The sequence below is a fragment of the Gorilla gorilla genome, chromosome 4, assembly GCF_029281585.2.
Source record: "Gorilla gorilla gorilla isolate KB3781 chromosome 4, NHGRI_mGorGor1-v2.1_pri, whole genome shotgun sequence".
In the NCBI taxonomy this organism is placed as follows: domain Eukaryota; kingdom Metazoa; phylum Chordata; class Mammalia; order Primates; family Hominidae; genus Gorilla; species Gorilla gorilla.
The window spans coordinates 14,468,506-14,493,047 of NC_073228.2; the positions used below are offsets into that span (position 1 = coordinate 14,468,506).

The 24,542-nt window shown below is 57.3% G+C and overlaps 1 protein-coding gene and 1 pseudogene across 9 annotated transcripts in view; both read right to left on the reverse strand.

Moving 5' to 3' along the window:
• Positions 1 to 5,599: 5,599 nt before the first annotated feature.
• LOC101137817 (uncharacterized) lies at positions 5,600 to 7,285 on the reverse strand (annotated as a pseudogene).
• Positions 5,600 to 24,542, reverse strand: part of SEPTIN9 (septin 9) — a 222,044-nt gene continuing 203,101 nt past the window's right edge. For all 9 annotated transcript variants that reach the window (XM_055388822.2, XM_055388823.2, XM_055388826.2 and 6 more), the window contains 8 exons: positions 18,649 to 18,777; positions 17,880 to 17,961; positions 17,338 to 17,475; positions 15,351 to 15,468; positions 13,472 to 13,567; positions 13,113 to 13,209; positions 8,842 to 8,893; positions 5,600 to 7,674 (listed from right to left, as the gene is read on the reverse strand). In XM_055388822.2, the coding sequence (XP_055244797.1) occupies positions 7,539 to 7,674; positions 8,842 to 8,893; positions 13,113 to 13,209; positions 13,472 to 13,567; positions 15,351 to 15,468; positions 17,338 to 17,475; positions 17,880 to 17,961; positions 18,649 to 18,777 (848 nt within the window). In that variant the 3' untranslated portion in view covers positions 5,600 to 7,538. The remainder of the gene's footprint in view (positions 7,675 to 8,841; positions 8,894 to 13,112; positions 13,210 to 13,471; positions 13,568 to 15,350; positions 15,469 to 17,337; positions 17,476 to 17,879; positions 17,962 to 18,648; positions 18,778 to 24,542) is intronic.

Sequence of the window (24,542 nt, forward strand, 5' to 3'; positions counted from 1 at the left end):
ACTTTGGAAGGCCAAGGTGGGAGGATCACTTGAGGCCAGGAGTTTGAGACCAGCCTGAGCAACACAGAGAGACCCTACCTCTACTTTTAAAATTTATTTTTATTTTTTGAGACAGTTTCGCTCTTGTCACCCAGGCTGCAGTACAGTAGCGTGATCTTGGCTCACTAAAATCTCTACCTTCTGGGTTCAAGTGATTCTCCTGCCTCAGCCTCCTGAGTAGCTGGGATTACCTGGGATTGCAGGCGTGCACCACCATGCCCAGCTAATTTTGTATTTTTTTTAGTAGAGACGGGGTTTCACCATGTTGGCCAGGCTGGTCTCGAACTCCTGACCTCAGGTGATCCATCTGCCTCGGCCTCCCAAAGTGCTGGGATTATAGGCATGAGCCACTGTGCCTGGCCTACTTTTTTTTTTTTTTTTTTTTTAATTGGCCAGGCTTAGTGTCTTACACATGTGGTCCCAGCTACTAGGAGAACTGAGGCAGCAGGATTGCTTGAGCTCAGGAGTTCGAGGCTGCAGTGAGCCATGATCGCACCACTGCACTCCAGCCTGGGCAACAGAGGGAGACCCTGTTGAGTCTACACGGGAAAAGTGCTCAAAAAAACGGATATTTCAATAAATAGGGTCAAGGAGTGACTTTGTGCCTGACCTTCTGAGCTCCAGGAGACCTTCGTGTATGTGACTCTGAGGGTTGGCAGGCAAGCTCTCGAAAGATGCTTTGCCCATCCGTGGGCCTGAAGGCAGAGACCAGAGACTCGATGGGAAAGAGGGGAGGGCTGGGAGCGGGAAGGAGAAGGGGAAACCAGTCCTCAGCCTCCTCTTGTCTCTTCGTTTACAACAGACTATTCCACCATGGGCTTCTGAGCCATCCCAGTTGATTCTTGCTCCTTCTAAGTGAGTTTGCCAAGCACCAGGCACCTCTGTCATCTGGGAGGAGGGACAGGGACGGCCCAGCCAGTCGCCGCACGGACCCCCACCAGGCCTCCAACTGCAGCCCAGGTGACAAGAGTAAGAATTTAGAAATCATCATTTCATTCCATATGTTGACAGGATGGAGTACTGTATAGCTATTAAAATTATTTTTCAAAAAATAATTTCGATTATCAAGTGATATGTACAATCGGAGCTTAATTTTGGAAAAACAAAAAAAAACAAATGTTTGCAGAAGCGTTTTGTTTTAACTCCCACGCACAGGCAGGCTGACCGGCAGGGGTGGAGCTCCGTGCCTGTTGTTGCTCTTGCTCTTCTCTATTTTCCCAACATTCTACAATGGACAGGCATTGCTTCTATTATCAGAGAAAAACCAGAGCATTTAACTTTTTGCATTTTACTGAAGGCCAAGGCCTTCAGGAGGAGCAGGGAGCCTGGTGGTGTGGGGTTGGGTAGGCAGTCCCCAGAGGTCTGCAGCCCAGCCCTGCCTGGCCTAGCCTGGAATCAGCCCAGGGAACGCAGCTTACCTGGGACTCTCCGAGGAGGAGGATCCGAAGATTTAGGCACCTTACAAGTGACATTTTAATCAATGACTGTTCCATGTGCAGGCACCAGCCCAGCATCCCCTATGCAGCTGGTTCTGCTTCTCCGGCCCCTCCTGGCCATGCCTTGAGGCAGCTCCAACATCTGTAAAGCATTCCTGCTCCCAGGCAGGAAATGTGCCTGGGCCCTGCACAGATTCCCACCACTCAGGACACCTGAGCTGGGCCCAACTTCGGTGGAAGCCTCTCCCCTCCTTGCTTCCAAAAGGATGGGAGGGGAGGAGAGGAGCGGGGAGGAGAGGGAGTAGGAGGGCGATGGGAGGAAGCCGGGGCGCTCTGCTGGGTTCTGCTCTTGAAGCCTGCTCCACCTACCTTTCCACCTACCTAGAGAACCTCACCTGGGCTCCCTGCTGGAGCAGAAAAACACCGGCCACTTTCTGGGAGCGCACGGGGTGGGATCCTCACAGCACAGAGTGCTTTTGAAGCCCTCAGGGGCCACACACCTTCCTCCCCTTCCAGTCTCCTGGGCAGCAGCCCAGCACCCCCAAAACCAGATCCAGCGGGATTTAGAGCAACGCATGGGGATCGTTTCCTCCCAGTTAACTGCAGTGGTAAAAGGATGCCGCACCAGGAGGGAGACCCGAGGCCGACACCCCAGGACCAGGGCTGGGGGGGCATCACAGGGGCTTTTGAGTGTCTTCCTGGGGTATTTATTTCTGACATTTCCCATTGTACACGCCACTTTTGTAGCAGAAAGTAGTGTTTTAAAATGTGAGAGAGTTGGCCAGGCGTGGTGGCTCACGCCTGTAATCCCAGCACTTTGGGAGGCTGAGGCGGGCAGATCGCTTGAGACCAGGAGTTCCAGACCAGCCTGGCCAACATGGTGAAACCCTGTCTCTACTAAAAATACAAAAATTAGCTGGGTGTGGTGGTGGGTGCCTATAATCCCAGCTACTCGGGAGGCTGAGGCAGGAGAATCACTTGAATCTGGGAGGCGGAGGTTGCAGTGAGCCGAGATTGCGCCACTGCACTCCAGCCTGGGCAACAGAGTGAGACTCTGCCTCAAAAAAATCAATAAAATAAAATAGGAGAAAGAACATGCACATCTAAGAGGAGGTGCCAAGCACAGCCCCCGCCCAGTGGGCTCACTGGGGTCCCATCCGGCTTTCTCCCAGGTGCATCCAGGTGGAGCTGAGTGGAGCCCACCTGCCAGCATCCTCACCTGGCCCCTGAGCTCCAGAGAATGCAGGGACTCCTACAAGGCTGGGTCCAGAAAAGCCCAAAGCCTGCTTGTTGATTTTACTTTCTTTCCTGGCTTCAAACCTTGCCGCCTGGAGCAGGAGAGGAAGCAGGGACACAAGGTCTCCACAGCCCCCACGAGATTCCCCACTTCCCACGCAGGAGCTCAGAGCCAGGGTGAGAATGGTGCCTGTTCTTGGGGCCTTCCTGCTCTCCCTGGGTCTCTCCTTGGGGACAGCCTGGTCCATGCAGCTCCTTCAGAACCTCTGGGGTTGAACAAGTGTGGAGGCCAGGGCTCCCAGAGGCAGGAGAAGGGGCGGGGTGGCACAGGGATCCCACCCAGAGTGGCCAACTTGTCCACTTTGCCCAGGACTTTCCTGATTTTAGCACTGAAAGTCCTGTGTGCTTGGAAAGCGCTCATTTTCAGGCAAATTGTAACAGTGGTCACTCTGGTTCTACAGCAGGAGACTTGCTCGGTTGGGTGGCAGGAGGGCCTCCCTGCCAGCATCACTGGATGGGCGGTGCAGGGTGGCTGGGTACCGGCGTTGGTCTGGTCAATGAGATGACCATGGCGTAGGGGGCAGGGGGCTGGCTGGGTGTGGCTTAGAGGCATGAGACGCCTGGGAGGATCATGCTGGCCAAGTGGGGAGGAGCTGGAGTTCTGAGGCCAGGACTTGGAGAGGGTGGTCGGTCCCAAAGAGGGCAGCCGCTGGACAGGCTCCCTGTGTGCAAGGATGGAAATTGGGGGTGAAAATGGAGACACTTCAGTCTGTAGGAAGAGGGCTTCAAGGCAGAGGGACTGCCAGGAACTTCAGATGGGGGATGGACAAAGCCATCACAGCTGGAAGGGCCTTAGTGATTTTTCAGATCCTTACCTTAATGACATCTGCAAAGACCCTCTTTTGGAATCAGGCTGCAGGCTGGCAGCCGCCCACAGGGGCTGACCTGACTCTCAACCTGCCTGTGCTCACGGCAGACACCGGCCCATGGCACAGAGGCTCCACCGGGCCAACGCCCATCAGTTCATTCAGAGAGGAACCTGTCTGCTTTCTCCAAAACATGCAGAAGTCAGGTGCCTGGCAGAAGAGCCAGGGGGTGCCCAGAGAGGCTGAGACAACCCCAAGTTTTGGTGGCAGAGTCAGCCTGGAACCCAGACCTTCCGAGTCCCAAATTAGGGCTTTCCCACTCACCACTCTGCTGCCCATGTTGTCCTGGAGGTCCTGAAACAGCGGGGCGCAAGGGGATGTAGGGGGTCCAACCGTGTCTCCCACCTCACCAAATTCACATCCATTCAGACCTTAGAATGTGACCTGATATCAAAAGAGCGTCTTTGCAGATGTCACGAAGGTGAGGATCTAGATGAGATCGGACTGAATCAAGGCGGGCCCTCAGTCCTGGAGGAGTGCCGTCTTGGCCCTCTTGACCCTCCAGGGCAAAGAGAGAAGGCTGTGAAGACAGAGGCAGAGATGGGGTGAAGCGGCCAGCAGGAGCTGGGGGAGGAGAGAGGAACCTCCTCTAGAGCCTTTGGAGGGAGCGAGGCCCTGGGACACCTGGATCTCAGACCTCTGGCCTCTAGAACTGTGAGAATAAATTTCCGCTGTTTTCAGCCCTGCTGCACGGTCATCTGTTCAGGCAGCTGCAGGGCACTAATACAGGTGGGAGAAGGGATCCGGGTGAGGCCCTTCTGCACACGCAAAGGGCATACAGACCAGAGCTCCCTGAACCTTACTTCCTAAGCTCACCTGCAAAGAAAAGCTCACTCAGCCAAGGCTCTGACTTCTAATCTATTTGGAATCAAGTTCTCTTGGAATGAGTTAGGTTGGCATAAACCAACTGTCAAATACTGACCAGTCTGGAGTTCAATCTAATATAAATTTCTAAAACAAAAACTTATTGTCAGCCAGGCATAGTGGCTCACGCCTATAATCCCAGCACTTCGGGAGGCCAAGGCAGGAGGATCACCTGAGGCCAGGAATTTGAAATCAGCCTGGGCAACATAGTGAGATCCCATCTTGACAAAAAATGAAAAAGTTAGCCAGGTGTGGTGGTGCACACCTGTGGTCCCAGCTACTCAGGAGGATCGCTTGAGCCTGGAAGGTAGAGGCTGCAGTGAGCTGTGATCATGCCACCGCACTCCAGCCTGGGTTACAGAGCAAGACCCTGTCTCAAAAAATAAAACAGAAAAAGTTATTTTCAAGGATACACTAACTAGAAGCAGCTCACAGCGCCCCCTGTGGATGCCCTTCAGATCCCCCACTTTAATGAAAGCGTTCAGATCTGCCATTCACTTTTCAGTCATCTCCGCTGAGTGCTTCTCAAGCCCTGGGAACTTTTACCCCAGGTAGATTAAACAACCCCCCAGCAATCGCCTTGATGCTATTCTCACTCTTCACAGTGTTCTGGAATTATAAGTTCTCAGGGAGTTTGTCAGTTTTAAATCTTGGGAGTCTGAATTCGAGATCTGACCTGGCCTCACCTTTTCTTTTTTTTTTTTTTGAGATGGCATCTTGCTCTGTCGCCCAGGCTGGAGTGCAGTGGCATGATCTTGGCTCACTGCAACCTCTACCTCCCGGGGTTCAAGCGATTCTTCTGCCTCAGCCTCCCGAGTGGCTGGGACTACAGGCGCCCACCACCATGCCCAGCTAATTTTTGTATTTTTAGTAGAAACGGGGTTTCACCATATTGGCCAGGCTGGTCTCAAATTCCTCACCTTGTGATCCAACTGCCTCAGTCTCCCAAAGTGCTGGGATTACAAGCGTGAGCCACCGCGCCCGGCCTACCTTTTCTTGCCCATGCTTCTTGCCCACCTGCAGCTGACCCCAACCTGTCCCGAGGCCCAAAGAACTGCACTTCAGGGGCAGAAAAAACATTCTCACTCAGGAGCCTTCTGGGTTTCTGCATTTGAAACATTTATTTCAGGAAATACATTTTCAAAACTTTGTCATTTATACAAAAAGAGGCAAATTTCTCGGGAGGCACGTAGCAAAAGGCCATTGAGGAACAGAGCCTGATGAAACGAACAATTTTTCAAAGTCTGGTTACAGAGAAGGAAAGTGAAGCATCTCAAGGCTGGGATGCTGCTGCCCACCCTCCACCCCACCCCACCACCAAGTGACATTGAGGCTGGGCGGGCCACATGGCCTGGGCCCTGGCGCTGGCCACTCATTTCCTTCAAAATCTTGGTTTTGGCAAAAACATGGCAAGTCGGCAAAGTAAACTGTCTCGCCAGTGGGGGTGGTGAGGGGTCCTTCCTCTCTTGGGTGGGGAGGGAGTCAGACGCCCAGTGCCCCAACTTCCATGCACACACACTCACACTCATACACTCCTCGCTGACCTTCTCCTGACTGCAAGCAGCCAGCCCGGTGCCTGCAGATGCACCTGGTGATGTGTGCACCTGAGTGGAGTCTCATCAGGCCCCTCTTTCTCCCCAGGAGCAAGACAGGTAACAGGAAGCAGGAAGGGACTTTGGTCATCTGTGCCCTGCAAAGACAGCCCCCATGGGTCCCCTCATGGGGACAGGGTGAGGGGCCAGGTCGTGCTGCCATGAAACCTTGCTCTTCAGCTGTGGACTGTGCACCCCTGACGCCCATTCTCTCCTTTCTAGGGGTTCTTTACCATGGGCTCTGAGGGGAGGGGCCCAGGCACAGGTAGGTCAACAGAGTCAGGCTCGCCTGGCCTCCCACCTCCCCAGCTCACAGAGTCAGCAAGGCCTGGGCCAGGAGGGGTGAGTGGCAGGGGTGGCTGGCTGGGCATTAATGTAACTACAGCCCAGTCTTGGGCCAAACCCAGACACTACACAGACAGACGGACACGCATACACATGGACACACACACACTTCCCTGGTCACTTGGGCGGGGCAGGCGCCCGGCAGCTCACGCCACTCTGACCAGCCCAAGCCACGGCCCACACGTGCCCCCACCAACCTTCCTTCTGGCACCTTCCATGGCTCCCTCCCTCAGCTCCTCCACCAGACTCACTTGCTTGGACCTTTTCAAAACTGGGGGATGAGGGGGTAGGGGTCATCTCTCCTTCCTTTTTATCCTCAATCAGATCCCAGCACATCAGCAGCACCTGCAGCCCGGTGGGGTGGGGGGTGGCGTGAGAGGGGGATGGCAGGGAGATGAAGACGCCTCCCTCATTCCAGCCTGTCCCCGCATCTGGCCGAGCAGTCTGCGGATGGCTGAGATAAAGGCACTTTCTGCTCCAGAAGGGGCGGCTGCCAGGGGGCTTGGAGTGGCTGGGCAGTCGGTGGCAGGGGACCCTGGAGTTTTCTACCCTTAGGAGCAGGGCAGGGGTAGGGGCTGAGTGATGGCCACGCCATGTGGCGGGCAGGGGGTCCAGATGCCCCCGGTGGGCTGCATTCTCCCCTGGGCTCTGACACACTCCAGGGGACAGGGCCGATGGGGATGGAGGGGAGCGTGCAGCCCATTGGGCCCCTCTGCACGTGCGAGGCCTGGCCCCCACCCCGAGGCCTCCGGCACTGAGAACCCCACACGGACGGATGATCTGCACACCGAAGCTGCTCTTCTGAGCCCTCGGGGAGCCAGGCCTGGGGACAGAGGGTCACGTCAATTCAGTGGGTGCCCCCACCCCTGCCTGTGGCTCCAGTGCAGCCTCCCCACAACCTCGGGGAGGCTGCATGCGGGCTCATCACTGACTCACTCGGAGGGAGGCCTCTTCCCTTGTTTCCTGGCAGCATGTCGAAGGGGTGGGGAACGATGACAAATGGAGAAAATCATATAAAATAAAATGGGGCAGTGGGAGGGCCTTGGGGGGGGGACGGAAAAGACTTGGGGGCAGGATCCCGGGGGTGGGCAGGGCGGCGTCTACATCTCCGGGGCTTCTGGCTCCTTCTCCTCCACGCCGTTGGCCATGGTGCTGCTGCCCTCGTTGAGGCGCTTCACACGGTACGCCTCGAAGTGGATGCTGCTGGTGATGTCCTTGATGTTCTGCATGTGCGTCCTGTGGGGGTGGGGGCGGGCGGGTCAGTGAGGTGGGGGCAGCGGCGTGGGGGCAGCAAGGCAGGGGCCCTGCTCGGCCTGCCTCGGACTCAGGCCCACCTGCCCCCACCCCCACCCCCACTCCCCATCCCGACTGCCTGGCTCCCCATGGGGTCCCCCAGGCCCACCATGTTGGACCAGATCTGGTACACGTTTTGGGGGAAGGGTCAGTCCCCCTGGTAAGCCCAGACTCGGTCAGAACACACATATTCCAGTGCATGTGTCTCCCTCTGGGTCCACCCTATGGCCCTGGGTCCAGGGCCCAGGGACAGTGCACAGACTCAGAGGGTCAGGGCTGGAGCGTTGTTGCTCCAGGCCGGTGTCCAGGGTGCTGGCAGGGTGGAGGCAGTGGGTGACCACCGGCCTCCAGGACTATGGCCTGTGGCAGGCAGGTGGCCTGGGGCAAAGGGCTGGGTTGCCCTTGTCCCCAGGAAAAAAAAAGTCCTGGGCTCAGATTTTCATTCCTCTGCAGCTCAGGAGGAATAATCTGGAGGGAGGTTGGAAAGCCCAGTATCCCCACGATGGCAGAACGGCTCCCGGAATCCCCCCACCCCTGCCCCCGCCAACCTGGAGGCCCCTCCTCTTGATAACATTCCCATCATCTGTGCCAGCTGCTTGCTGAGGAAGAACCTGCCCAGGCCAGGGCCCACACTCCAGGGACCACCCACCCAGCACCCTCTTCAACAGGGCTTCCCCTCCTTGCCTGGACTCAAGGGAAACAAGGAGAAGCCTCAGCCAGGTGAAAGGGGTACGGGTCAGAGGCCAGTGGGATCGGAGCTGGAGACGCCCCACGCTGCCGGCAGGGCCTGCACATGAGGCCTCACTGAGCCCTTAGTGGCTACCGGGCAGCTCTAACGGGCCAGGCCAGGCCACAGTGGATCAAAGCTCAGCCTTCCCATCCAGCCAACTTCGCAGGGGTTAAAAAGGATCTTCACTGCTTGCTTCATTTCCCAGTGGGTTTTCTTTTTTAGAAGATGGGCTTCCAAGATCTTCCCGAGGGCAGGGCAGGCAGGTGGCAGGGTGCACCCACTCTGCCCAGGGCTTCAGCCCCACACCCACTGCCCCCACCTGCTGTAGGGCCCTCTTAGGGGTGAAGCCGTCAGCCCCACCCAAGCACCCTGTCTCTCACCTGATGAGAAGGTCCCGCAGGTAGGCAAACTCACAGTGTGTGGTGTTTTCAACTAGGAGAGGAGACAGGAGGGGCTTTAATGTCCCGGTGGAGAAACTCTGCCTGGACCCCACCTCTCTCCCCCTGCCCAGAAATGCTGGTGCCAAAAGCAGAGTCTGAGGGCAGCCCCATGGGCAGGAGGGCAGGGGAACCACCTGCTCTGCAGCTGAGTATAGGACACCTGGCACTGCTCTCAGTCTGGGGGATACTGGAGTGACCAGTACCAGCTCCTGCTCCTGGACAGCTCAGCTCCTGCTCTCCAGAAAGTTCCTGGCTAATGGGAGATGGCACAGTGACCAGGCCAAATAGGAGCATGGAAGGAAGCCACAGTGGAGAAGCCAGGGCAGAGGGCCCCCGCACCACTGGGGTGACCAGGGAGAGCAGGACGTCCCAGCAGAGGCCTGAAGACAGGCAGGGGGCTGGGCTGCTGGGAATGGGATGAAGCAGGAATCGGAGCTGGGATTTTAAAGAAAACCTGTGGCCCACAGGGTGTTTCCCCCACGGCCCCATCCACCTTGTGTGCGCTCAGAGCACACACACACAGGGACACACGCAGGGGCTACATACTGTGGCCAACCATTCACAAGCTCAAGAATCAGCATTGCTAAACATTGTTCAGGGACACGTGCACTTCATACAACACATACAAGCCCAAGCTCGGGACAGTGGCCACTTCTCAGGGAGACTGGGCAGGAGACCATGGGCACCCACAAGTGCCCTTGGGCTCGAGTTGGTGGCCATCTCAGAGTGGTCATTTTATTGCTGTGCTTCATAACTCCTATATGAACACGCGGTGCCTGGCATGTGTAACTGTTACATAACAGAAGGCCTTTTAACAAGGAGGGCAGTGAACGGCATCACTGGAGGTAGGGAGCCGGGCAGGGAAGGCAAATAAAGACACCCAGTGCCCTCCCATGTGATGAACTTCGTCTTCACACACCTGCAAGTGTCTCTTGTGATTCCTTTGTTATCCCCATTATCTTACGAAAATGGGGCGTAGAGGCTGGGCACCATGGCTCACATCTGCAATCCCAGCACTTTGGGAGGCTGAGGTGGGTGGATCACGAGGTCAGGAGTTTGAGACCAGCCTGGCCAACATGATGAAATCTCATCTCTGATAAAAATACAAAAATTAGCCAGGCCTGGTACCAGGCGCCTGTAATCCCAGCTACTCAGGAGGCTGAGGCAGGAGAATCACTGGAACCCAGGAGGTGGAGGTTGTGGTGAGCCAAGATCACGCCACGGCACTCCAGCCTGGGCAAAAGAGTGAAACTTTCGTCTCAAAAAAAAAAAGAAAAAGAAAAAGAAAAGAAAAGAAAAAGAGGCATAGAGAACGCAAGAACTGTGTCTGTCTCAGCTCCACAGCGCATAAGGCTGGAGCGGGATGCAGAACCCATACACCTGGCTCCAGGCTGCCCCATCGCAGAGCCACATGGCTTTTCCCCAAGTTAAAAATGTCTAGTTTTTACTTGGTAGGCCAGCAGGCAGGGCTGGGGCCTCCACCTTGCCCAGCCCTCAAGTGCTCTCAGTGCTACGCCGGTTGCCTTTGCCTAGGCCCTCCTGCCATGGCCCTGTGTAGGGCGGTGTCCACACTAGAACCTCCTGCAGACTGACCAGCAGCACTCTCATCTAACACTGACGGGCAGCGAGAGCCGGCAGGAAGAATGGGGCTCTCAGGCTGGAGTTGGAGTGTGTGATCGCCACTCCCTGGCTCGGGCAAGTTACTCTCATTCCGTCGGTTTCCTCATCCATAAAATGTGGATAATAACGTCACCCGCCTCTCAGGGACATGAGGATTAAATGAGTTCATGGCGTGATCAATTACACCCCACATTTCTATTGACAATACTTGGGGCGGTTGCTAAGGATGGGAAAGATACCTCAAGATGCTGTTCACCAAGTGGGAGGCAAGAACGAGGCACAGCCCTTACTAGTCCGGGTGTCAGGTCAGCTATGAACTCATGGGGCCCCTGATATAAAAACCCAGCAGTGCTGAAGGCACGGTCCTCATATAAGACTGCTGGAATGTGGGCCCCACCACCTCACAACTGTCCTGACAGGTTCCAGACTCTTCCTCAGCTGGAGCCACCACTCAACAACGCACAGGTCAGAGAGGTGCAGGGACCTCTCTCTTTTGCATTTCCTGACAGTTTCTGTCACCGGCCACCTGCAGTACTCAAGGTTGGCCACCAGGGTGCAGCAGAGGCACGCCCACAGCAAAGCCACTGGCCCGTCACAGGCCCATCCAACCCTAACTCTTCCAAACCTGCCTTTCATAAAAAGGTTCCTAAACAGCAAGAATTCTTTGGGTAGAGAGGAAGAGAGGAACTGCAGGCAGAGGGGCCAAGGGGAGGCAAGCCAGCCTGACACCACAGGCGGATACTGGAAAACACCCAGGCTGCACCCAGCTGGGCAGCTCCCGCAGGGTGGGCCCGGCAGGGGCGGTGGTGGGGGAGGAGTGCAGACAGGGGAAAGGCCTGCAGGCCCGCGTGCCTCTCCACACCCTCCTCCAGGCATGAACTCCCATCTCGAGGGAGTCTGGTGCAGGGCTGGAGCTGTAGATTCTAGAGCCACCTCCCGTTCTGGGTCCCTTGGCAGGTTTTCTGCTCACAGCACCTCTTCAACTCTGCAAGGAGGGTGGGTGCGGGGAGCTTCGGACATGAAACGAGATAACCCATGTCTAGCCAGTGGCACAGGAGTGTTTGATGCCTCCTGGTAATTGTCATATGACCATTTTCTTAGAGCAACAGCTTCCCAAAAAGCTCTCGTGGTCTTTGGGACAGTCAACTCACTAAAATCGTGGCACACTGCACCCACTTTGTGGATGATGAAAACTGAGGCCCTGGAAGATTAAGAGACTTGTGCTTCCTGCTCTACGGGGCCTTTCAGCCAAGTGCTCTCCCAGAACAAAGTGGCTTTTCCTGCTGCATTTCCCTCTGCACCTTCCCCTCTTCCATTCTAATGAGAAATGAAGGGACAGAGAGAGGAAGGGGAAGGAAACATTCGGGCCCATCCCTCCCGGGGTGTCACCGCCAGGAGTGGGTTGAACTGTGGCCCCCCAGGGGCTCCCATCCATTCAAAGACATGGTCAAGGTCCAGGCCTTGGTACCCATGATTGTGACCTTACTTGGAAGACGTCTTTCTTTATAGATTCATTAAGGATCTCCAAATGGGATCATCCACTTAGGGTAGGCCCTAAGTCCAAAGACAGGCATCCTTGTCCAAAGACAAGAAGGAAAGAGGGCAGGCTCGGTGGCTCATTCCTGTAATCCCAGCACTTTGGGAGGCCAAGGTGGGCAGATCACCTGAGGTCAGGAGTTTAAGACCAGCCTGGCCAACATGGCGAAATCCTGTCTCTACTAAAAATACAAAAATTAAGTCAGGTGGGTGGTACGTGACTGTAATCCCAGATACTCGGGAGGCTGAGGCAGGAGAATTACTTGAACCCAGGAGGCGGAGGTTGCAGTGAGCTGAGATTGCAACACTGCACTCCAGCCTGGGTGACAGAACGAGACTCCGTCTCAAACAAAAAAAAAAAAAAAAGGAAGAGGAGGGACGGGACAGAGACACAGGGAAGAAGGCCCTGTGACAATGCGGCAGAGATTAGAGCGTGTGATGCCTTTACAATACAACTAGGAATGCCAGGCGCCACCAGAAAGAGGAAGGCATGGAAGAGGCTGGTCCTCAGGGCCTCAGAAGGAAACAGCCCCTGATTTCGGACCTCTGGCCTCTGGAACTGTGAAAATACCTTTGTGTTGCTTTAAGCCCCCTCGTTTGTGCTAATTGGTTACAACAGCCACTCAAGAGACTAAGGTGTGAGGGTCCCAGGAACTTCAGCAGGGCAAGGGTCCGAGGGTCCATCTGGCTCACAGAGCTACAGCCCACCCCTTTTCTAGGCCCAGAGAGGTTGGGCGATTTGTCCAGGGCCACACAGGTGCCTATGAAAGAGCCTGCACCAGGATCCAGAACTTGGCAGCCCCCATCCCAGCTCCTGTCTCCCTGAATCTTTCCCTGCCCGGGGGGAGGTCCGGGGTGGAGGCACCTGCACAGGCCACTTGCCCTCTCACTTTCCCAAGGGTTGAATGGGGACAAGGAGACCCCTCCCTCTGGGTGGCGCAAAGCAGTGGATGAGGTTCCACGAGTCCCCGGCTCAGGCGTGGCCCACAGGCTCTGGGTCAGCAGAAGAGACTGTCTTCCCATCTGTCTGGAGCCCCGGCACCTGCGGCGAGTACCTTCGATGGTGCCCCACTTGGTCTTCCTCCCAAGGATCCTCTTGCCGTTGACCTGGTACTCGTGGTCACTGCCCACCACAGCAAACGGGATCATCTCCTGGGGAACGGGCAGACGGTATTGGTTACACATGTGCGGGAAGGCAATTCCCTCCCCTGGGCCCCTGGGAGGAGCTGCCCTGAGCCTGGGGTCCCCCAAAAACGAGAGCCTCAGCCTGACAGCACTGGGTACAGACACTGGGCTCAGTGCCCTCTGGCCCCAAGAATATAATTTCATGGCTTATGGTCCCCCAAACCCCCAACCCACCCTTCAGCAGGAACTGGGGGTCCCCTGGGAACAACATCCTAGTGGATCCACTCACCCGGAACTTCTCGTTCACCAGCCGGTCCTCCGAGTCCTCATCAAATTCCTTCTGGGGGTACACGTCGATGCCGTTGGACAGCAGGTCTGCGGTGATCTGGGATAAGGAGGGAGAGAGATGGGCCCATCCCTGTGGCAAGCTCTGCCCGCCCACCGGTGTTTGCCACATGACCTCCACACTGTGAGCTGCCCCAGGCTCGGGTTCAAGGGCAGGCTCTGGGGCGCTGTGACACCAATCACCTCCAACTCCTGTGCCTCCTGGGGGGAAGAGGGGCAGCTGCAGGTGCACCTGCTGTCCTGAGCGACGCTGCAACTCCCCAGGGGCTTAAGGTCATTGTCCTGAGCACCTCCCACCTCTCTTCTCCTGCTCATCACACCCCCAAGAAAGTACTCAGGGTTACCGAGACCTCCCCTCCTGAAACCCTTCCTAAAAAACCCTTGTCACAGTCCCCAATTCCAGCAGGGGCCCCTCCTGCAGCTCAGCCAGCCCCAGCCTGCAGTAACCTCTCAGCTTCCTGCCAGCAGCCCGACACGGGTACGTGCAACAGAAACATCCCAGTGAACGGCCGCTCGCCTGCCCAGGCACAGACCACAGCCCATGTGTAGCCTCCGGCAGACACACCCACTTTGTGTGGACTGTCTTCCCCTGCACATGCTGGGAAGGTCCCTGATGCCTGGCCCCAGGACGGAGTAGGTTACAGGCCCCACCCACACCCACCAAGGCAGATGCGGTGCCGGAGCCCAGGCACCTGGGTTTCATTTTGAAAGGCACCCCATGTGGCTCTGATGTGCTGCCCTGTCAGGAGGAAGAGCCCAGGGCTGCCCTCTTGCTTGGATGCCCCTCCCCATCCCACAGCAGGGGCCTCGGACGGTGGCGGAGAAGAAGGCGGCAGAGACCATCCCTCCTGCAACTTTTTTTTTTTTTTTGAGATGGAGTCTTGCTCTGTCACCCAGGCTGGAGTGCAGTGGCGCAATCTCGGCTCACTGAAGCCTCTGCCTCCCGGGTTCAAGTGATTCTCCTGCCTCAGCCTCCCAAGTAGCTGGGACTACAGGCACCCGCCACCATGCCCGGCTAATATTTTTGTATTTTTAGTAGAGATGGGGTTTCACCATGTTGGCCAGGTTGGTCTCAAACTCCTGACCTCAAGTGATCTACCCGCCTCGGCCTCCCAAAGTGCTGGGATTACAGGCGTGAGCCACCGCACCTGGTCCAACTTCTCTTCCATCTAATAAAAACCAGGCAGGGCCAGGTGAGGTGGCTCATGCCTGTAACCCCAGCACTTTGGGAGGCTGAGGCAGGAGGATCCCTTGAGCCCAAGGGTTAGAGACCAGCCTGGGCAACATGGCAAAACCTCGTCTCTACTAAAAATACAAAAATTAGCCAGACATGGTGGTGTGCATCTGTAACTCCAGCTACTCGGGGACTGAGCCTGGGAGGTGGAGGCTGCAGTGAGCCATGATTGCGCCACCACATTGCAACCTTGGCAACTGAGCCAGACCCTTTCTCAAAAAAAAAGGGGGGGCATAAAACAAGGTGGGCCATGTCTCACAGCCCCTCCTCGGCCTCACTCCCTGGAAGAGAGATTCACCATCCGCCTGGTCCAGGTCTTCTCCAAAACCCCCCTCAGAGACTCTGCTGGAGAACTGGCACTCCCACAAAGCTGCTTTTGAGATATGGGGGAGCTGGAGAGGCCATCTCAGGGATGGCCCCCAGCAGCCACCTGGGCCAGGGACCACCAGGCCAGCCACCCGCTGGGAAGAGTGACCGGCGCTTCGGTCTCCCTGACAGTGTGACTCCTTTAGACGGGGTGGCCCCTGCCAGGCCTGCAGCGTCTCCAGGTTGCACAGAAGGGCTGGGGCGAGTAGAGATGGAACCCTACCCGCTGTTTGAAGTGGACCCTCTCCTCCAGGGTGAGTGTGTCTGCCTTGGCGATGACAGGGACAATGTTGACCACCTTGCTCAGGCGTTTCATAAACTCGATGTCCAGGGGCCTGAGGCTGAAGCAGAAGGATGTGCGTGAGGCTCACCTGGGGGAGCGGGGCGGTGGGGGGGCACCCACCTCCAAGCAGGTGTCGACACTCTCAGGTGCTGGCTCGGGGCTCACGGGGGTCCCTGCTGGCAAGGACAGGGCCCCGGGCCGAGTCCGCCACGCTGTGAGTGTGGGGCAGAGGAAGGACAAGGGTGTGTCCCAGACACAGGTGACAACACTGCACAGGCCAGGCGGGCCAGAGCCAGCTCCAAGTACCCTCGTCCATGAGTTCTGGGCTCCCAACCACACCCCTACGTGTCCACACAGAAGGGCTGTCGTTGGCTCAGCAGCCGTCTTGCTGTGGGGCTTTGGCTGGGAGGGGAGAGGCAAGAGAAATAGAAGCTAGCACCAGTGTGCGGTGCCCCTGCACCAGGCGGGCTGCTCCCCTTGCCTGCTTGGCCCCAGTGAGCCTGGGGTCTGATGCGGGGAAAGCTGTGGGTGGCAGGGGCTGGCAGGGCCCTGGAACTGGGGCACCATCTTCCCCAGTTCTGGAGCCGAGCTTTTCCCACAGTGAGAATAAGTCGGTCACACACATGGCTGGGGAGAATCCGGCTCCGGGCAGAAGTTTAAGCAGAGATGGCCAAGGCCCGCCCCTGCCCCATGGGACTGGACGCCTTGGGGGCGACCAGGCAACATGCCTAGCTGGAGTCCCAGCCAAAGGGTCAGGGCTGGGGAGTGGCAGAAGTGCCAGAGACTGCCCGCCCGCCCTCGGCTTGCCCAGCTGGCATCTGGAGAGGCTTCTGCCTCCTGCCATCAGCCTCAGCTGAGGCAAAGCTTGGAGCAGCTGGAACAGCTGCCACAGGACCCCAGATGAGCCGTTCTGCCTGGGAGGGCAGATGTTCAGTTCAGGAGAGGCCCATGGACAGCGAGCTGGCCCCCTGCCCCTGACTCCTGCTGGGCAGGACCTGCCTGACCCACAAAGGATGATGCCAGAGGGTGGGCTCGAAAACTCCGGCTTGGGTTCTCCAACAGACTCTGGGTGAGGCCCGCTGCCCACCAGCCAGGCTCCTTCCTGCACCTGGTGCCCACAGAGTATGGTTTCCCCAAACCCCTGGGCTTCCTCCGCCCAGGGAAGTGCATCTGGGACAGCAGGTGCAAAGGACCTTCTCCACCCACCCATGTAGACAAGCCACCCATGGCTGCCTCCACCAGCTGCTCCTGCTGGCCTCTGGTCCTCCTCCTCCCAGCCCTGGCTCAGGGTGAGCCACAGGTGTCTGGCAGGGGGTGCACAGGGAGCTGAGGAGAGAGGGTCCGTGAGGCCATCAAGAGTCCACCTGCCAGGGTACATGCAGCCTCCCGCCCTTGCTGACCTCTAAGGGCGACGTCAGGTGCGGACAGAGCCGGCGGGAGGAAAGGGCTCTCACCAAGACCAACAGCAGCCCCGTCCAGCCCTGGAAGGGGCCAGCACTGATCTCTGTGCTTCCCGTCTAAGAACGCACCAAACCCTCTGAGGGGTCCCATGAGGCAGGGCCCGGATGAGAAGGTCAGTCACCGCTACGGGTGCTTGGCTGGGGGCTCCCACTCCACCTGCCAGAGCCTGGCCTGAGAAGGCAGGACACAGACCACCAGGCTCCAGAACAGCCCAGGGCCTGCCTGACCCTCAGCTCCCCAAGACGCAGCTGAAAGATGGGGGCTGGGCAGGACACTGCATAGTGGTCAGTGTGAGGCTTTGGAGGTGCAGACATGGCACACCCCCAACTTCACAGCTGGCGGCCATGGCCCCTGACTCAGCCCCTCTGCACCCAGCAGCAGGGCAGACAGCACCGTCTGGCAGTCGCAGGGGACAGAGGGAACCCAGGGCACCCGGCATGAGGACGCCGACACTGCAGGGACGTACGAGTGGCCGGTGGCAGGGATGAAGTAGAGGCAGCAGTGGACGCGGGTGTCCGGGATGCGCTTCTTGCGGTTGATGTTGACCTCTTCCTGCAGGTATTTCTCGTACTGGTCGTTGATGAACTTCATGATGGGCTGCCAGCTGCGTGGGAGATGGGGACGAGTCAGCGGGCACATGCGATGCCCTCCCCAAGCAGATCATGCATTCCCAGGACTCAGAGCCCAACACCCCACCTTCCAACGAAATGCATGCCCTGGGAGGTCTGGCTTGCTGAGCAGAGATGCCACAGCCTTACCCTTGGCCTCCCAAACCAGCCTCCCTGGGCTGGCCTCAGGTGATGAGTTGGGGACAGCAAGATTCCCCAGGTAATTCTGCTTTGGTCCAGAATTTTCAGGCCCCTGAGACGTGCGGCTTTAGCACCATGTCAGGCCCCAGGAGGTGGGCCCTGCACCCCCGTGGGCCGGGAAGCCTCTAGGGCTGACTCTGGGTGGGGTCCAGGGAGCCCTGAAGCCCCACTAGTGCTCCTCCCCCTGGAGGGGCCTCACCAGTTCTCGTTGTTGATGTGGTCCCCAAACCCTGGTGTGTCAATCACTGTCAGCTTCATCCGGACGCCTTTCTCCTCAATATCTGCACAGAGCCACGCATGCAGAGTCAGAGGGGAGACGGAAGACCCTCACAGACACCCCACACCTGACTGACCCCGGGGCAACCCCAGGTAGGCAGCGATGACAACCAAGGAGACACCGTGAAATTAACGGCCTTCCTCAGCCAACTCCGGCACAGGCCGGTGACGGTTCCCCGGGGAGCCCCTTGTCTGTCAGACTTTTGGTGGAAAACTCAGTTGTCTGCGGGGAGCTCAGTGTGACGGGTCCCACAGGGGTCCGGGACACTGACCCATCACAGCCAGAGCCCCAACATGCTCAACATGCTGGGGATGGTGGGCACAGCGAGTCCCCGTCTTGGGGACCTGGGATTGCCTGACTCAGGCACCCTCACACTGCACCAGTGCTCTAGGAAGGCAGGGGCATCCCACATCCCCAGCCCATCCCCAGCCACTGACCGTGTGTGATGGTCTTGACCCCCAACCCCTGTGCTCCAGGAAGGCAGGGGAGTCCTGCACCCCCAGCCCACTCCCGGCCACTGACTGTGTGTGATGGTCTTGACCCCCCACTCTGTGCTCCAGGAAGGCAGAGGAGTCCTGCACCCCCAGCCCGCCCCTGGCCACTGACTGTGTGTGATGGTCTTGACCCCCAACCCCTGTGCTCCAGGAAGGCAGGGGCGTCCTGCACCCCCAGCCCACTCCCGGCCACTGACCGTGCGTGATGGACTTGATCTCGATGGTCTTGGGGATGCGCTCCTCTGAGGTGGGCTGCACCGACTTCCGGCTGATTTTGGATTTGAAGAGGGTGTTGATTAAGGTGGATTTACCCAAGCCGCTCTGCCCTGGGGAGAGGGTGGGAGGCCGGTCAGGGGTCTCTCCGGAGAGACCAGCAGGGTCTGCACGTGGGACCCCTCCCGCCCAGGCACGAGGCTCTCCAGCCTGAGATTCAGCAGTGCCTGGGCTACCTCCTGGCAATACCCCTGCCAAGCAGCACCCGAGGACTTCACCCTCGAGCCGGGTGTCCAGTGACTGTGTAAACCCACACAGCCGGGCTCTGATGCCAGCACAACCCAGGCCACAGTCCTCTCCTGAGAGGTGAGCCGGGCCTGGGAGAGTCGGCATCTCTTGTGCCCCTTGTGCTTTCTGGACAGGAGGTCTCCTGGTGGCTCAGATTTTGGACAGGACAGAGGCAGGGCTGGCGGAGGAGCCCAGGGCTGCCCGGGGTGCACCAGGTGGCCGGGATTCCTGCAGTTCACCAGGGTGGTTGCAACCAAAGCCCAGGTGTTCAAATTGCTCCTCCCTGACCGGCCAGGGCCTGGGCAAGTCACCTGACCTCACCGTGCCTCAGTTTCCTGATCTGCAAAATGGGATAAACAGTCCTTCCCCCGTGGAGCTGGTGTGAGCATCAGGCAGGCTCATGCATGTCCCATGGGGTCTGTGGGGCCATGTGCTAGGGGGTGCTGGCCTGCAGGGTGGTGCCACTCCAGGGACAGTGCCCGTGTGTGCGGACAGCCAGCCCACAGGTGACTGAGACAAACGAGGACGAGGAAGTAGCATTCATATGTAACACAACACACACAACTCACATACCCCTCTCATACACACACACCTCACAACACACACACTTCACATGCACAACTCACAACACACACACAACTCACCTCAAACATACCTCTCACACATACCTCACACACAACTCTCACAACACACACAAACAACTCACATATAACACACACAGACACACACACACACACACACCCCTCCAGACTCGGAGCCCCATTGCTTTACCCTGCACAGAGCTGCCTTGGGCTACGCTAGCAGCACACCAAAAAAAATACCCTAGGCCAGGTGCGGTGGCTCACGCCTGTAGTCCCAGCACTTTGGGAGGCCGAGGCAGGAGGATTGCTTGAGCCCAGGAGTTCAAGACCAGCCTGGGCAACACAGCAAGACCCTGTCTCTACATCAAAATGTAAACATTGGCTAGGTGTAGTGGCGAGCACCTATAGTCCCAGCTACACAGGAGGCTGAAGTAGGAGAATTGCTCGAGCCCAGGAACGCGAGGCTGCAGTGGGCTAGGATCATTGCCACTCCAGAGTGACAGAGACCCTGTCTTTTAAAAAACAAAAATCGGCCGGGTGAGATGGCTCAGGCCTGTAATCCCAGCACTTTGGGAGGCTGAGGAGGGTGGATTACTTGAGGTCAGGAGTTCGAGACCAGCTTGGCCAACATGGTGAAACCCTGTCTCTACCAAAAAACACAAAAATTAGCCAGGTATGGTGGCACATGCCTGAGGCATGAGAATCACTTGAACCCAGGAGGTGGGGGCTGCAGTGAGCCAAGATCACGCCACTGCACTCCAGCCTGGGCAACAGTGAGACCCTGTCTCAAAAAAAAACACAACACAAAAAAACACCCTAAATTGCGACTTTGATAACACCTTTCTAGGAAAAGTGTGGGCTCCCGGGAGGATGGAGGCTGGTGCTGGGAATCCTCAGCCTGAACTGTTTAGTAGCCCAAGGACGGACACTCCTCGCCCATCTCTCTCTGTCCACCAGGTCTGTGTCCTGGCCAACCTCAGGTCAGGAGTTACGTCAACATTCCAGTCACGACAGCTTAGATCTAGGAGATGCCAACTGGGATACTGTAAGGTGTATCCCTTTATTATTGTTACTTTTATCATCATCATGATCATCATCATCATCACCCTTATCATCACCACCATCCCCATCAGCACCATCATCACAATACCATCACTGCTACTACCATCATCCCATCACTCCCATCATCATCATCACTTCCGTCACCCTCATCACCACCACCACTGTCATCACAATCACCATCACCAGCACCACCATCAACCACATCACCACTACCATCCCACCACTATCACCATCACCACCACCATCATCCCCATCACTATCACCACCACTACTAACATCATCACCCCCATCAACACCACCATCACCCACATCACCATCACAATCACCACCATCACCCCCTTCACCACCATCACAATCACCATCACCCACATCACCACCATCACCCACATTACCATCACCCCATCACAATCACCACCATCATCACCATCACCACCACCACAATCACCATCACTCCCATCACCACCATCACAATCACCACCACCACCCACAGCACCACCATCACAATCACCACCATCACCACCACCACAATCACCATCACTCCCATCACCACCATCACAATCACCACCATCATCACCACCACCACAATCACCACCATCACCCACATCACCACCACCCACATCACCACCATCACCCCCTTCACCACCATCACAATCACCATCACCCACATCACCACCATCACCCACATTACCATCACCCCATCACAATCACCACCACCACCCACAGCACCACCATCACAATCACCACATCACCACCACCATCACAATCACCATCACCCACATCACCACCATCACCCACATTACCATCACCCACATTACCATCACAATCACCATCACAATCACCACCACCACCCACAGCACCACCACCACAATCACCACCATCACCACCACCACAATCACCATCACTCCCATCACCACCATCACAATCACCACCATCATCACCACCATCACAATCACCACCATCACCCACATCACCACCATCACAATCACCACCATCACCCCCACCACCATCACAATCACCATCACCATCACAATCACCATCACCCCCTTCACCACCATCACAATCACCATCACCCACATCACCACCATCACCCACATTACCATCACCCCATCACAATCACCACCATCACCCACAGCACCACCATCACAATCACCACCATCACCACCACCACAATCACCATCACTCCCATCACCACCATCACAATCACCACCACCACCCACATCACCACCATCACAATCACCACCACCACCCACATCACCATCACAATCACCATCACCCCCTTCACCACCATCACAATCATCACCATCACCACCACAATCACCACCATCACCCCCACCACCACCATCACCATCAAAATCACCATCATCACCCCCATCAACACCACCACCCACATCACCACCATGACAATCACCAGCATCACCCCCACCACCATCACTCCCACCACCACCACCACCACTATCACAATTACCACCATCACCCCCTTCACCATCACTCCCATCACCACCACCATCACAATTACCACCATCATCACCACCACCACAATCACCATCACCCTCTTCACCACCATCACAATCATCACATCACCCCCATCACAATCATCACAATTACCACCATCACCCCCATCACAATCACCACCACCACCCCCATCACAATCACCATCATCATCCCCATCACCACCATCACCACCATCACCACTACCACCACAATCACCACCATCACAATCACCACCACCACCCACATCACCACCATCACCCCCACCACCACCACCCACATCACCATCACAATCATCACATCACCCCCATCACAATCATCACCACCACAATCACCACCATCACCCCCACCACCACCACCCACATCACCACCATCACAATCACCATCACCCCATCACAATCACCACCACCACCCCATCACAATCACCATCATCATCCCCATCACCATCACCACCACCACCATCACAATTACCACCATCATCACCACCACCACAATCACCATCATCACCGTCATCATTACCACCACCACAATCACCACCATCACCACCACCATCACCCACATCATCACTACCATCCCACCACTGTCACCATCACCACCACCACCATCCCCATCACCCTCATGATCACTATCACCACCACTATCACCATCACTACCACCACCACCACCACCACCATCACAATCATCATCACCCACATCACCACTACCATCCCACCACTATCACCACCACCACCATCACTATCATCCCCATCATCTCCACTATCACCATCACCCCATCATTACCACCATCATCATCACCGTCATTACCACCCCCATCATCCTCATCACCACAACCACCATCACCACTGCTGCAACTTCTCAAACAACCACAACCTGTTGGGGACCTTGCCCGGGGCCCGCTCGCTTGATCTCACTTTATGGGATGATCCCATTTTATGGAAAAGGAAGCTAAGGCTCACAGAGGAGGAGCCCAGAGGAAGACACACAAGCCTCACCCCGCTGAGTTAGGACAAAGCCGCGATTCTCCCCGGGGTCTGTGGACCTCCAAACAGGTGCCCCTCCACCTTGCCTGCACCTCTGCAGGTGGGCACAGCTGCCATGGGAGGGAGGAGGGAGGAGAGTAGAGCTGCCCCACGTCTTGTTCCTCACTCGGCATCCCGGGGAGGGAGTGACTTTGTGGGAAATCAGGACCACTGTTCTTCTCAGGGTTGAAAGGGCAAAGAGGCCCAGACAGGTGAAGTGGCCTCCTGCGCACCATTCCCAGAGGGCAAGGCTGTCACAGTGGCAGCCACGGAAGGCGAGGGCTGCTGGGCTGCCTCTCCCTCTCCTTGGGGCCAAAGCTCCGGAAGAAGGCCTGTGCCATGGCCGGGACCCAGAGGTTCCCAGGTCCTTCTCACCCTGTCCCTGGCTAGGGAGCAGGGCAGCCCCTCCCTAGCCCAGAGAGATGAGTCCCAGCCTGGCCACTGCCTTTGGGCCTCTCCCCTCTCTTTCTCTCCAGCCATCTTCCCGGGAGGCAGCCCTGAATCCTCAGGGTACAAGCACGTCCCCCACAACAGGCAGAACAGGGTGGGGGCCGTAGGAGGGGACCCCACACCTCCGCCCTCCCTTGAAGCAGGCTGCCAGCTTCCAGGCAGCTGTGAGCACAGCAGGGCCATGAGCAGCCGGGTCCCATGAGGCCACAGGAAGCAGAGAGGGCACCAAGACCCCAGGGGAGCCAGGGCCCAGATCAGTGCAGAAGAGGAAAGGAAGGTGTCGGGCTGGCAGGTGTGGGTTTGCGTCCACAGAGCTGGGCAGGAAGGACGTGCACGGCTGGCAAAGGTCGGAGAAACAGGCCTGGCCTGAGAGGTGCCCAGACACCTTGCAGAAACCCCGCAAGCTCACCTTTGTTTAGGGTGTGACCTGGCGGGGGCACTTCCCCAGACCCCTCCCCGGACCCGGTGGAGTGGGCAGAACACAGTTCTGGGAGTCAAAACGGTGGCTGCGGTTCTCTGCCCTGTGAGCTAAGGAACCTCGGCAGCCTTCCCTGAGCCTCGTTTCTGCCTGGAAAACGGGACGCCCCCTTCACAGGGTCACTGAGGTTTGAATGGGACCTGGGGGGTTTTGGAAACAACAGGCGGCCCACTGTAGACTCCAGCCTGGCCCCCTCACCCTGCCCAGGTCGTGCTGATCGACGACCTCCCGTGGTGACCTCCAGCTCTCCGGGGACACCAGGGGGTGTGGAAGCCACGAGGCCCCAATTCCAGGGCAGAGCTGAAGCTGAGCTGCTGGGAAGCCTCTAGCCAGGCTGCGGTGGGGTGCGGTGGGGAGCCTGGAGGGCCAGGCTGGAGCAACAGTGAGGGGACAGCTGCCACAGAACCCTCTGCACAAGCTGATGTCATTGCTCAGAGGCAGCGACCACTCATCAGAACCTGCTCCAGGCTGGCCTGGGCTCCCCAAAGTCATCTCAGGGGCCCTGGATGTGC